This window comes from Hyperoodon ampullatus (genome assembly GCF_949752795.1).
Source record: "Hyperoodon ampullatus genome assembly, chromosome: 10".
In the NCBI taxonomy this organism is placed as follows: Eukaryota; Metazoa; Chordata; class Mammalia; order Artiodactyla; family Ziphiidae; genus Hyperoodon; species Hyperoodon ampullatus.
Window position 1 is genome coordinate 18,027,095 of NC_136923.1, and position 14,736 is coordinate 18,041,830.

Consider the following 14,736-nt stretch of genomic DNA (forward strand, 5'->3'; position numbering starts at 1 on the left):
GTGACAGATGCAGGCCTGCAACAGTGCAGAATGATTCTGCACAACTTACTCAGGCTACCTGTCCACCCCTCCACCTTTTTCTTTTTAGATTAACGGGATAGAGGTACAGAACCGCGAAGAGGCTGTGGCTCTTCTAACCAGTGAAGACAACAAGAACTTTTCCTTGCTCATTGCAAGGCCCGAACTCCAGGTGAGTCAGCTTCCGGCACAGTGAAGCTGGGTCTGTAGTTCTAAAATCAGTAACAGAGTCTAACAACGTCCCTGGCCCTGCAGAACACTGCCCACGTTATCGAATCTGAACTTGAAGGTACTCCGTACCCCAGAAAGGTAATCTGAGTTGCTCGGACTTGCAATCTGTTTCTCCTTTTGACCTTCTAAGGAGCGTGCTGACATCCACCCTGGCATTTACACGGCGGGCCCTGCACGTTCGTTAATGCAGGGAGCGAAATGAAGGAAAAGAGGAGGGAACATAAGGGCATGGAAAACAGCCAGGGTCATGCCCGTCAACATGTTTGACTTCCAGAGACCTGACCAGTTTCTGTGTGGGTCTCATTTACAGCTGCAGAGTGTTAAGGAACGTACAGCATGATGATTATAGTTAATAAACTTCAGGTGTTCTTTCTCATCACCCAAAAAATAGTAACTGTGAGGTACGTTAGTTACTTGATTGGTAATTATTTCACTATGTGTATATGCACATCAAATCATCGTGACGTACATGTGCCACGTAGTACAGTTTTTACTGTAAAAAAAGGAAAGAAACTTTTTGGTCAGCAGACTCTTCCTTGAAGGGCCAAAGAAAAAGTATGATGGGCTTTGGGAGCTGTGTATATGGTCTCTGGTGCTGCTGCAGTGCAGAAGCAGCTGCAGACAATACGTAAACAAAGGGGCTTGGCTGTGTTCCAATTACACTGTTTTTAAACAAACAAAAATAGGCCACAGGCCAGATCTGGCCCACGGGTGGTCAATGTCAGACCCCTGAGTGGTCTGCTTTTTTACGGGCATGAGAGAGAAGAGCCTGATAAAAGTGATAGGCCTTGCCCAAGACTAACAAACGGCTAGGTTAGTAAAGCTACCTTTTTCTTTTTTGTCAGAACTCTTTCTGCACTGTAAGTGCCTTCTCTTGGGGGTCTGCTAAACTTGTGTGTGGGCCTTCAAGCAGAAGAGCAGGCAGGGCTACTCAGTGGCCTCCTTCACTGAAAGGAGCTAACCTGGGGGAAAGCGCTTCCCCCTCCAACAGTAAAACAGCAGACCAGAGCCCTGTCCCCCAACGGGTAGGGTGGGAGCTGTCTTCACCGTGAGCAGGGGGTAGTCGTCTGTCGTAGAGCAAAACGACAGGCAGCCTGCATTTCGATGACCCCTGGAGGGGGCCCCAGAAGTATTTCTCCCCAGGGTTACTGTCCTTTCTTAAAAATAAATACATAAAATGAAAGCGAAAGGAGCCTCAGCTGACGCATGTGTGGGCGGCTGCCTCTCCCCAGCTGGACGAGGGTTGGATGGACGACGACAGAAACGACTTTCTGGACGACCTGCACATGGACATGCTGGAGGAGCAGCACCACCAGGCCATGCAGTTCACCGCCGGCGTGCTGCAGCAGGTACCGCCCCCCACCGGCCCCTCCGCCCTCCCAGCAGCAGGGAAAGCCGGCCCCGCACCTCCCTCGGGATGCCGAAGACCCTGAGCAACCCAGCTGCCGCCGGGAAGACGGCCAGCAAACTAACTAAGTGCTTTTCTGTTCGCCCGAGTGAAAGGCAAGCCCGTAGTTTCCCTGACCACGAGAGTGCCGTGTGGCTTGTAAAAGCAAAAGCAGTAATGCCCGGGTACCCCTGACCTTCTGATACTCGTTTCGAAACCAAACCCCCCTGTGCCGGCATTAATGTATCGCTAGATCCGAGAAAGAAAAAGTCATGTTTTCAAAAGCAAAGCAATTCCCTCTGTTTAACCTGAGCTGCTTGGCACCCTTTCCGTGCCCCTTCTATGCCACCACCATTGTCAGAGATACCCTAACTACTAATCGAGGGCCTTAGGAGCCAGAAGGACGTCATCTGTGCCTCCTGCTTCCCGTGCGTGCACAGGGGTCCTCGAATGGCTGGAATCACTCGGTGAGGTAAGGTGACTATCGTCCTCCTTTCCCAGGTGCAGAAACTGAGGCCGAGAAGGAGGTTCAGTGGCTCCCCCAGGTCAGGCTGACCGGGTAGTTAACCCGTAGCTAATTCCCAGGCCCCCCCTCCTACAGGAAGAGTCACACCTGGGAACTGCACCTCCAGCGTCCCTCACTGTGCCCGTGTGTTCTTGTTTTCTGTCGTGTAGAAGAAGCACGAGGAAGACGGGGGAACCACAGACACGGCCACCATCCTGTCCAACCAGCACGAGAAGGACAGCGGCGTGGGCCGGACGGACGAGAGCACGCGCAACGACGAGAGCTCAGAGCAGGAGAACAATGGCGACGACGCCCCCGCGGCCTCCCCGCCGCTGGCCGGGCAGAGGAAGCTCACGTGCAGCCAGGACACCCTGGGCAGCGGCGACCTGCCCTTCAGCAACGAGTCCTTCATCTCGGCCGACTGCGCCGACGCCGACTACCTGGGCATCCCGGTGGACGAGTGCGAGCGCTTCCGCGAGCTGCTGGAGCTCAAGTGCCAGGTGAAGAGTGCCAGCCCCTACGGCCTGTACTACCCGGGCAGCCCCCTGGACGCCAGCAAGAGCGACCCGGAGAGCGTGGACAAGGAGCTGGAGCTGCTGAACGAGGAGCTGCGCAGCATCGAGCTGGAGTGCCTCAGCATCGTGCGCGCGCACAAGATGCAGCAGCTCAAGGAGCAGTACCGCGAGCCCTGGATGCTGCACAACAGCGGCTTCCGCAACTACAACACCAGCGTTGACGTGCGCAGGCGCGAGCTCTCGGACATCACCGAGCTCCCCGAGAAGTCCGACAAAGACAGCTCGAGCGCCTACAATACCGGCGAGAGCTGCCGGAGCACCCCGCTCACCTTGGAGATGTCCCCCGACAACTCCCTGAGGCGAGCGGCCGAGGGCGTCGGCGGTCCCGGCATCGAAGGCGCTGTGGGGACCACCGAGGCGTACGGGCCGTCCCCAAGGAATCTGCTCTCCATCACGGAAGATCCCGAAGTCGGCTCCCCGGACTACAGCCCTTCCCCTGAAGAGCTGGACCCCAGCCAGGCCCTGGAGGGCAAGGAGAGGAAACCCAGCGACGGCAGCGGGAGCCCCACCCCCAGCCAGAAGCTGGGCGGCGGCTCGTACCTGTCGCCCTTCCCGCACTCCCCCTACAAACACGCCCACATCCCGGCGCACGCGCAGCATTACCAGAGCTACATGCAGCTGATCCAGCAGAAGTCGGCCGTGGAGTACGCGCAAAGCCAGATGAGCCTGGTGAGCATGTGCAAGGACCTGAACTCGGCCAACCAGTCGGAGCCGAGAATGGAGTGGAAAGTGAAGATCCGGAGCGACGGGACGCGCTACATCACCAAGCGGCCGGTGCGGGATCGCCTGCTGCGGGAGCGCGCGCTGAAGATCCGCGAGGAGCGCAGCGGCATGACCACGGACGACGATGCGGTGAGCGAGCTGAAGATGGGGCGGTACTGGAGCAAGGAGGAGAGGAAGCAGCACGTGGTGAAGGCCAAGGAGCAGAGGCGGAGGCGCGAGTTCATGATGCAGAGCCGGCTCGACTGCCTGAAGGAGCAGCAAGGGGCCGACGACAGGAAGGAGATGAACATCCTGGAACTCAGCCACAAAAAGATGATGAAGAGGAGGAATAAAAAGATATTTGATAACTGGATGACGATCCAAGAACTCTTAACCCACGGCACGAAATCTCCAGACGGCACTAGAGTATACAATTCGTTCCTATCGGTGACTACTGTATAATTTTCACTTCTGCGGTATGTACATAAGAGAGAACACTACCGTTGAGGTAGCAATTCCTGCCTCGTTCAATGCGGCAAGCTTTTGTATATAAGATAAATAGCGTCATCATGTTTATAGTCGAAATCAGCGAGCCCTACCCACTCACTCTGGGTGTCGTCTTAGCTCTATTTTAAGCGGAGAAAAACCACCCGTAACTGTCTTGGAAGGCAATATTAGCAAAACACAGAGCTTTTTTTCAAATAGCAGTGGTACTTTTTATACTCGTTACTACCTTTTACATGAAGTTTTTAAATTTCAAAAAGATCTTTTATTAAGCATACCTTCACAGAATAATTTGTTTACACACTATATTCATATACGAAAGTTAAACACACTTTTTTTTTTGCCTGCCGAAAACTCAGATACGACTGCCAGTATCTATTTTTAATGGAACCCTACCTTATAATATGTGAGTGACCGTTTAACATTAGGTCAAAGCTTCAGCTCCAAAAACCACCAAACTGTGGTTCACGAGGTATACTACACATAACCAAACCAGCGGTGTTTGTTTGTTTGTTTAGAATTGGGATACGCATTTAAACATTCTTCTCCTGGTTAAAGTTCCCAAGAGAGTGTACAGGTTTTTAACAGAAGGCAAACTATAACGCAGCTTCGTGGAAGTTTAAAGCATGTTTGCAGATACTGCAACCCGTTGGAGGACTTTGCATGTACAGGAAAGTTGTGGATGGAGACGGTTTGTGGAATTTTAAGTGCTCACTGTAGTAAACCTTTGCTTTGTAGATTCAAAGGGACAGACTTTTACGAGCAAATTCAGAGAACCATGGTTAGTTCTAAACAGTAAGTAAAATGAAGTTAAAATAAATTATTATTTTCTATTTGATATGTTTTGAAGTGATTCCTCATTTTGCAGTGGTGCCTATAAAATAAAAGCCTTTTGCAGTGTGTATTTTTTTTCCTTCATTGTATTACCTGCTGCCTCGGAAGAATTTGAGCGTTTCAGATCATCCACTACCTTCATTCTGCCCGGAATCCAAAGACAGGTCTGTTTGTTAGGAAAAAAGAAAAGCAATCAAACTCACCGTTGAATCTAACATTTGAATGACTGTCTGTCTTGCAGAAAGCCACAGCTTGGCCCACTATGCTATAAACTGGAATAACTGAGCAAGTTTATCAACCAAGCTCGTGTTCACAACGAAACCCCTTTGGTTTACTGCCACCATTACTGCCTGTCAGTAATATGTAACATCTCTGAGTAGCTAGGCCCAACTTTCCATTTCTAAGATGCATCTGCAAAAACCACAATATTTTCATAGAACAGCAAGGGTCACCAAAGCGGGTGGGCTTCAAAACTGGTATCTTTCACGCCGCAACAACCCACAGAATCCCAAATACTGAATTCACTACGAATTGTTCCCCGATTATAGTGTTCACACAGATGTCAGCTATAATGTCTACTAAAAAGACATACGTACATACATACATACATACACAAATGAACGAATGACTGGGATTACGAAGGGTATCATTTTCATTTGCCATGATACCAGACATCTGGTTTTCTCACTGAAATTTGGATTGAAGTGGCCAGGTGTTTAGGTATCTGAGACTTAGATTCCTCCAACACACCCTGTTCAAACCCATGTTCCTCCCTTGCAGCCAACATCTTAAGACTAGTCATTAGTAGTCATACTTCCATTAGAACAAACAACGTAGATAACGACACCGATATATTTATTCCTCACTATTAAGATATCTGTTCATAACCTCTTCCAGACCAGGCATCGCGAAGATAATTACACCTGCTACCTTAGTGTTTGCAAAAGGTGGACTGTTAGCACCATGGTTTTCTAATACTCTCCAAGTTCAACTTCCAACAGAATTGGATCCTTGGCTCCCAGGAGCAGCACCCCATCTCCAGCTCTCTTAACCTCACACCCTTTCTTGCTAGTTAATGTGTCACCGAGAACCAACACAAGTCAGATGAATTACAAATTGCGGCAAGACATACACAGGTTGGGTATAAGACTAAGTGCGTGGGTTTCTTTGGAGAAATAGCCTTCCTGCCTTGTGTGTTCTCATTAAAGGCCAGAGGGGTGTACATGGCCACAAGAGCAAAGAGCTCCCACCTAAACAGTCCTGTACCATCAGACTGAAGTTGAGGGGTTTCTAATCAGGGCTGGCTCCCCGGGTGCCTCTGGATTTAGGGGTCAGCCTGTGCCCCGTGTGAAAAAGTGGAGGGAAATAAAAAGTAACATACATTCTAATCCCAACTCCAGACCCTTCAATTCCAACTTATTTTTTCAATCACTTTTTCATATGGATACACTTGGTCCTAATCTGCAATGTCATATGAGGTTTCCCAAACCGAATTTAGCAAATCAATTCCTAAAAGGAGTCAGAAGGGACCTGAGAAATCATTTGATCAATGATCAATGAGCAGGAGACTCAAGGAGACAAATGTGGCTGCTTAATGAACAAACTGGGATTTGAATTCAGAGCCCAACACCCGTTCCCATAGCCCTTATGGCCGCTCCCACGGGGGAAAGTTCGCTGTCAAGTGCACAGTGACTGGAACGTATTCAGTCCCGTGCCCTCAACCAAAATATAAACACAGCTCACCAGTGGATGCCCTGGAGTGAACATCAGCCAGGAGACCTGAAGTGCCTCCGAGCACAGGCATTTCCAAGCTGCTGGGCGAGTTGAGGGATTTTCCTGGTTAACGGTGACAAGAGACGACATACAACTTCTGCCCTCCCAGATATGAAACCGTAGTTCCCACGTAAACAGAATGTCCCCTGTAGCCAACAGGGATTTCTACCACCACAGCTGCTTACACTGTTTCATTCCCTTGGCCCATTTAAGAATGTGATGGAAGCTATGGATTCTCCCCACAGAAAAATATACGTATAATACACAACACAAAAAAATTTGCATGTAATTTTGGAGGCTTTCTGTGCCCCCAAAGTCCATTCATGGACCTCTTCTAAAGGTACGAAAATCTCAAGACCAACTGAATTTGATAGCTCTATATTTTTCACACTATTTTTAGGTGCATTTTATAGCACTCTTTGATTTCAATGACCATTTTAAATATCAAGGAGTACATTTTCCCCCATTAGATCCATATTAAAGCAATTAAAATTCAACAAACCACGGATACCTGTACTCTTCCAGTCGTGCTAACGGTCGTTTCTCCCATGATTAAACAGATTTCCGAACTACGACGAGGAAAAGAGTCCCAAGGCTCCGTAACAGCCAGTCCACTGGACGGATGACAACTTTATTCCTAAAATATAAAGGGAAAGAAATGAAAATTTATTTATCATCCAGTGCTACACTTTCCAGTACAGTAGCCACTGGCCACAGCTGGCTATTAAACACTTAAAGTATGGTTAGTCTAAATTGAACTGTTCTGAGAAAATGGATTTCAAAGACTTAGGGCTCCAAAAAGAGATGACGTCAACTATTTCAAGAATTCTATGCATGTTGAAATGTTAATACTTTGCATATCTTGGATTAAATAATTATACTTCATTTCACCTTTTTTACTTTTTAAGGTGGCTACTAGAAACATTTAAATCACAGATGTGACTCACATTTTATTTCTGTTGGATAGCACCAATACAGAGACCATCAGGCGTGGGTGTGCAAAACACGGGACCTCACCATCTCACCAAATCCATAGGGCAGTTCTGCCAGGCAAATGGCCTTATCACCAGTTCACATTCAGACTAAGAACCTGGTCCAGCTGAGTGTAGAGATGTGCTTTGAATTTGCATCCGCCTGATGCCAAACCCTTTACCTTTCCCAACTCTGCCTCCACGGGCTTCTCAAGCAGTGACTCTTAAAGTCCATTTGGGTTATGCTACTCTTTGTAACCTAGTGATGATTACAATAAAAGAAACTGCTTCAAAGTGGCAGGCATTTCAGTCAGTTCCCTTTTGAGTTTTAAATGACAAAATATCCTAACACTCCTGGCAAAAGCATACGACAATGTATAAAAATCTAGGAACTGGGGGCACTAATTAAGCTTTTCATCTTCTAAATGAAAACAGGAGACTCCAAAAACAAGAACCACAAATGTGACGACGTAGGACTACACGTTGCCTAGGGAATGAGTCGGAGAACTCATTAGGATTGTAAACTAAAGTATGAAAATTAACCAAATAATTATCTAGTTGTAGCCTTAGCGGTAGGTTACAGGTCACTTGTTAGCAAGATTGCCCAGAACCAAGGAAGCAAACACAATTCTGCCAGAAGCAACTGCAACTCCCACTTTTATTTCTGTTTCCCAGTTGTTTTAAGCACACTAGGATTTCTGCGGAGCATCAACTAATTAAAAAGAAATCATTAAAACGGAGATGAGATGCAAGAATTCTCACGGCAACCGCTGTACTCTTCAATTTTGATTAAATGTGAATTCCCGAAAGCAGCTAGAAAACAAAGTGTGGTTCTTTGGGTTTCATTCAGATGGGTTTTTCTGCTTACATGATCCATTTTCCTTTAGCTTCCAGTTTCAACTAATCCTAAAAGGGCACGGTCTGTGGGGGCATGTGCTTTGCCTATAATGAACGTGGTTTTGCCTTTCAATGGCAGAACACTGACCTCATGCACTCAGCATCTTTTTAAAATGAGAAATGAGGAATTAATGATCCTTACTTGAATTGGGGCTATTGCAAACTTAAACTTGCTTACCAATGCAGTGATTCTTGTCAAAAGCCCAATGAAACTCCCTAGATGTCTTGAGTCTCTCGAAAACACATTAGGATTACGTTGACTCGTGCGTTCATTCCTCCTCCTCAGCTGCCAGTCCAGACGTTATGGGTCTGATTTAGCAGTTTTAGCTCTGAAGAATCATGATCACCTCTGTGCTCTAGGCACTGTGTCAGAAGCCAGCATGGATTGGTTCAGACAGGAGTTTTTGTGCCCACTGTGTTCAGGGCCATGAGTTCTCATGGAGCGTGAGTCTAGTGGGAAAGAAAATAAAAATCCAGTCGTCACACAAATACTTTTAAAATGTCAACAAGGTTAGAGCGGGAGAGGGGACGACAGACAGGAGAGCTAGTGCCACGGATTTCACGGAGGGTCTCTCACAAGAGTCATGGTTGAGCTGAGAGCCAGTGGATGAATGTGAGTTAACTAGGAAAAGACAGAAGTGATATTCCAGGCAACGCAAACAGCACGTGCAAAGGCCCTGTGGTGGGAGAGATGGTTTATTTAAAACTAACCAAAAAGACAGCCAGTGTGGCTTGAGCTCATAAAGCACTGGAAAAGAGAATGGTATGTAGTAAGAGTGGGGAGACAGGAGAGAACCAAACACTTGACCATAAATCCCTATTCAATATGGCCAACACTTATGGAGCACCTAATATGTGCTAGAAACTACACTAAATGTTTTACATGTACTAACTTGCTTAACCTTAAATAGCCTGTGAGATGGGTGGGTTTATTATCCTTGTTTTGCAGATAAGAAAACAAAGAAGACTTAGGGAAGCAACTCATTCAAAGTGAAAGAGCTGTACAGGCTAAGGGGCAAAGTGAGACCACTTCTTTGTACCCACACTTCATCACTGGGCTGGGAAGTAGCATCTCCATGACAGGGGCTCATGGGTTTTCACTCTGGGAGAGGTTCATACCTAATTGACTGTTTCTTAGCTCAAGCTACCCTAACAAAATACCACAGGCTGAGTGGCTTAAACAACAGCAATTTATTTCTCACTTCCAGTCTGGAGGCTGGAAGTCTAAGGTCAGGGTGCCGGTATGGCTGGGTTGTGGTGACCCCTCTCTTTCTGGCTTGTAGATGGCTGTCTTCTTGCTAGGTCCTCACACGGCAGAGAGAGAGAAAGCTCTGGTCTCTCTCTCTTCTTTCACAGACACTAATCCCATCATGGGGGACCCACCCTCATGACCTCATCTAAAACTAATTAACTCCCCATGGTCCCAGCTCCAAATACCATCACATTTGAGGGTTAGGGCTTCAACACATGACTTTGGGGGCACACAACATTTCGTCATTAAGAGTCTGGATAACCTGCCACCCTTTTCATCCTCTGCCTTTTTCCAGCCCAAGGATAAATCTGTTTATAACCACGTTGCTTCCCATTTCTATGCCACGACAGGTGAGAAGCTTAATAAGCTTAGTCAATTCACTTCTACAAAGTGCAAATTGGCTTCTGGCTAGAACATGTTTCTCCATCCAGGGCTCCATTTGCCATCACCTGTCATGCACACACAGACCAGGAGCTTAGACAAAAAGTGAGTTTCCTCCTCCCTTCCTTTCCAGCTAAAGCTTTTCCTACCAGTTTTTACCACCATCCAGAGGAGAAGTACCTGATCTGATGAAATGGTCTCATCACATGCATAATGAAGAAGGAAATTCCGTTTCAGGGCCACACAGCTTCTCTAAGTAGGCAGGCTCCTGAAACACTCTCCTGAATGGTCCCCTGCTGTATAAACTAATGTCGATGACTCCTGTCAAAGACGGAGGCTTTCCAGCCCCTGCTGCCACCCAATCAGCTCTTCCTGCCTTCATAAATGATCTCCAAAGTGCCGTAAGCAGAGGACACAAGGTCCCAAAGGCCCATCCACCTCCAGAAAGAAGTTTCTCGGTGCCAATGAACTGGGAGCATAGAAGGGCTGAATAAATCCTAATTACATATGATTTAAGCTTTTCCATTTTCTGAGAAGCAGGGTGTTTGAGGCAAGGAATGTTGACTTTGCAGATGCCTAACATTTACCCAGAATGAACAAACAAAACCTGCCCATTTGGTTTTTGAGTTGAGTCTTAGGGACAAGGGGTATTGGGGGCTGATGGAAAAATGAGCTTCTAAGAACTCCCTTCAGTCTGACCTGAGCCCTGCTGCCAGTATGTATGGACTTTGTTTCCTTAAGTACATGGGCATGCCCGCTTGCTGGATTCCAAGCCAACATTTTAAGTGGTACTTCCACAGGGAGACTCATACATGACCAATTTTTAGCTGAGTTTTAAATCTTCTGGATCTTGTTGACCCAGCCTTTCCAGGAATGTGACCTGTTTCTATTTTCCACTCCATTAACCCTTTTGCTTTTCCCTCCTCCTTACCAGAATCACTTCTTTAATACCTACCTTATGTACCATGATCTCATTTTCCTTATGAGCAACAAGCACAATTTATAAGCCAGGCTTGGAAGTCATTCCTTCATTTAGCATCAAGTGTAATTCCAAAGGAAGTATATACTTTGGTGTGTAGTTATACATTTTGTAACAAGGCCAAATATTAACTGTGTTTCTTAAAACCCACGAGAGCTCAGTGAATCCTCATCCTATATAAAGAGAAAAGACCTGCAAGTGTGATAGATCCACTACCAGACTCAATGAGCATGTTCAAGGTCCACAGGGTAAGCCAGGACACCTGCCTCTCAAAGTAACGCCTTGGGAGATGTGAGCAATCAAAACTCCGTAGCAATCAGCCAGTAACTCATATTATACCAAAATGCTTCAGTGTTATTTATTTTTTAACAAAGAGACGCGTGTAAAGTGCCAAAGAAAGCAGAAAATTTTGCATATCATTCAGGGGATTCACAGAAGCTATGTATCAGTACGGTCTTAAGCAAAGATGTGATAAATGTTGACTTGATCTCCTAGTCCAAAAAAACCTCAGATCACCTTCATGAGCTTGGACTTGGCAGTGGATTCTCAGATATGATACCAAATGCATGAACAACAAAAGAAAAATAGACAAATTGGACTTTATCAAAACTTAAAACTTTGTACACCAAAGGACATTATTAAGAACGTGAAAAGACAACCTACAGAATGGGAGAAAGGATGTGCACATCATCTATGTGATAAATGTTACTGTCTATAATACATAAAGAACTCCAGTCATGTTGGATAGGGGCCCACCTTAATCCAACTCATCAACAAAAAGATAACCCAGTTTAAAAATGGGCAAAGGACTTCAGGTGACACTTCTCCACAGAAGATATACAGCTGACCAATATGCACATGAAACGATGCTCAACATCAGTAATCATTAGGGAAATACAAATCAAAATCATAACGAGAAACTACCTCACATCAACTAAGAGGGCTGCTATCAGAAAAACAGAAAATAACAAGTGTTGGAAAGGAGGAGAGAAACTGGAACCCTTGTACATTGTTGGTGAAAATGTAAAAATGCTACAGCGGCTCTGGAAAACAGTTTGGTGGTTTCTCAAAAATTAAATGTAGAATTACCGTATGATCCAGTCATTTCACTTCCTGGCATAAACCCAGAAGAACTGAAAGCAGGGACTCGAAAAGATATTTGTAAACTAATGTTCATAGTAGCATTATTCCCAACAGCCAAAAGATGGAAACAACATGAGTATCCATCAAGAGCTAAACAAAATGTGGTATAAACATACAGTGGAATATTATTCAGTTATTAAAAAAAAAAGCAATGAAGTTCTGATACACATCACAACATGGATGAACCCCTAAAACATTAAGTGAAACAAGCCAGACAAAAAGGGACAGATATTGTATCACTCAAGTTATATAAAATATCTAGAAGAGGCAAATTCATAGAGACAGAAACTTAAGTGGTTACCAGGGGCTGGGGGGCAGAGAAATGCAGAAGTACTGCTTAATGGGTACAGAGTTTCTGTTTAGAGTGATGAAAAAGATTCGGAAACAGGTAATGGTGATAGTTCCACAACAGTGTGAATGTACTTAATGCACTGAATTGTGCACCTAAAAATGATTAAAATGGCAAATTTTATGATATATATTCATATATAGGTATATACATATGTATATAAATAATCACAATTAAAAAAATAACTCATGTCTTCTAACATCTCAAACCAAATTCCCTTTGGCTTCTTGGGTGTGTAGATTGTTACCAGCATTGAGGAGAGCTGCACACACACCCCTGCAATCAGAAAATGAACACAAGCGCCACATTTTATTTGCAGTCCTAGGGGGTCCACAGTTTTTGCAGATGTCCTCCCAGATGCCACGTTGGATCTCATCTGAGGTAGAATGGATCCAAAGCAAAAGGAAGCTGGTGACCCTTCATTTGTGCTGAGAATGCTTTTACAATTTGGGTGCCCAGGAAACAAATTATACCTATGTCTCCTGGGCCTAGGGACTTCTCGGGGCATGGGCCACGCCTACCTTAGTGCTACAGAATTGCATATTTGTGCCCCCCAAAATTCCTATGTTGAGACCTAATTCCCCAAGGTGACATACTAGGAGGTGGGGCCTCTGGAAGTAGTTAGCTCAGGAGGCCGGAGCCCTCATGAACGGGATTAGTGCCCTTATAAAAGAGGCCCTGCAGAGAGGCCTCCCCACTTCCACCATGTAAGGACACAACAAGAAGACAGCTGTCTGCAACCCAGAAGAGGGCCTTCCCCCCAAAACCTGAGCTTGCTGACATCCTGATCTTGGACTTCCAGCCTCCAGAACTGTTAGAAATAAATTTCCGCTGTTTATAACCACCCAGTCAATAGTATTTCGTTACAGCAGACAGAATGGACTAAGACACTTGGTTTCTCTCGCAGGACTCATCAATTACAAATGGTGCCAAATAATACCAAAATGCTTTTTAGAAAACTCCTTAAGATGCCAGATGGGAGGTACAAAGACACTTAGGGCTCTTCTGTAACTGGCAGGTCTGTGTCCAGGCATAAAGAAGCCTGGCCTCTTGTTGCCTCTGTGGGGAGATTTCATAGCACAGACTTCTCTCTAATCTAAAAAAAGTAGGCACGAAGATAACTCTCAACACGAGTTATCTCACTGCCCAAATTCTGGGAGCTCTTTTTCAAACAGTCTGGATGCTTAAATGTCACGAGGTCTCCGACTGCAATCTCCTCCCTCCCACCACCCATCCCATACGTGTGGACACCCACCATACCCTGATCTCTCTCACTTGCCTGCTCTACAGTCTTACCCCCTTGAGGCATAAAGAATTGTTTTCACTGCAGTCATCTGAGCGAACACCTGAGGTTTTCACTGGGGATGACAAGCTAACCCGTCCCACCTGCCAAGATTTCTCATGGAGCGTGGAAGTGGCGAAATGAAGAGCAGACACAGGGAGGAACAGCAAAGAGAGCTTTTCCTTGCGGCCTGCCGGCCTTCACTCCTTCTCAGTCCTTCAAGTAGCTACGGAGCACCTACTATGTGCTGGTCACTCTGCTGGCACCAGGGCTACATTGCGGATAAGGCGGAGATGATCCCCCTCTCACAGAGTACCCATTCTGGCGGGGGGGAGGCAAAAAAAAAGCACAAGTAAACAGAGAAAGAAAAAGACTTGCAAATCATGTTAAGCAAACAAGCAGTGCTCTGAGAGGAGCATTACCCACTAAACCAGTGATTCTCAAAGTGGAGTCCCCGGACCAGCAGCACCTGGGATATTATTGGAAATGCAGATTCTCGAGCACCACCCCAGACCAGCATATTCAGACACTCAGGGGTCACGCGGTCTGTTTTTTCAAGCCCTTCAGATGACCCGATGCATGCTGAAGTTTGAGAAACACTGCAGATAAACAGAATTTTGACTGTTTTGGTTGTGAAGTTTTTTGTTCGGTTGGTTGTTTTTAATCCCTAATTCTTAGAACAGTTCCTGGACAAAGTAGGGGCTTTATAAAATATGTTGAATGGACACTCAGTTGGGTTATTGTACTTTAAGCTGAAAAAGACCACTCTAAACACCTAAGCTGAGATCTGAAGTTTGAGAAAGAGACAGCCATGCAGAGTGTGGGCCAGAATGTTCCTAGCCAACTAGAACTGCAAGTACAAAAGGCCTGGGGTAGGAAAAAACTTCCTATGGAATCAGACTGCCTGACAGGCCACGCTTTGCATCTTACGAGTCCCATCTCTGACTGTGGGA

At 46.0% G+C, this 14,736-nt stretch overlaps 1 protein-coding gene across 1 annotated transcript in view; it reads left to right on the forward strand.

Moving 5' to 3' along the window:
• Positions 1-4,760, forward strand: part of PDZRN3 (PDZ domain containing ring finger 3) — a gene marked incomplete at its 5' end in the record, with an annotated part of 256,849 nt that extends 252,089 nt beyond the window's left edge. Inside the window, 4 exons of the mRNA XM_079712275.1 lie at positions 89-190; positions 1,482-1,598; positions 2,312-3,894; positions 4,661-4,760. Coding sequence (XP_079568401.1) covers positions 89-190; positions 1,482-1,598; positions 2,312-3,880 — 1,788 coding nt within the window. The 3' untranslated portion in view covers positions 3,881-3,894; positions 4,661-4,760. The remainder of the gene's footprint in view (positions 1-88; positions 191-1,481; positions 1,599-2,311; positions 3,895-4,660) is intronic.
• Between the last annotated feature and the right edge of the window lie 9,976 nt (positions 4,761-14,736).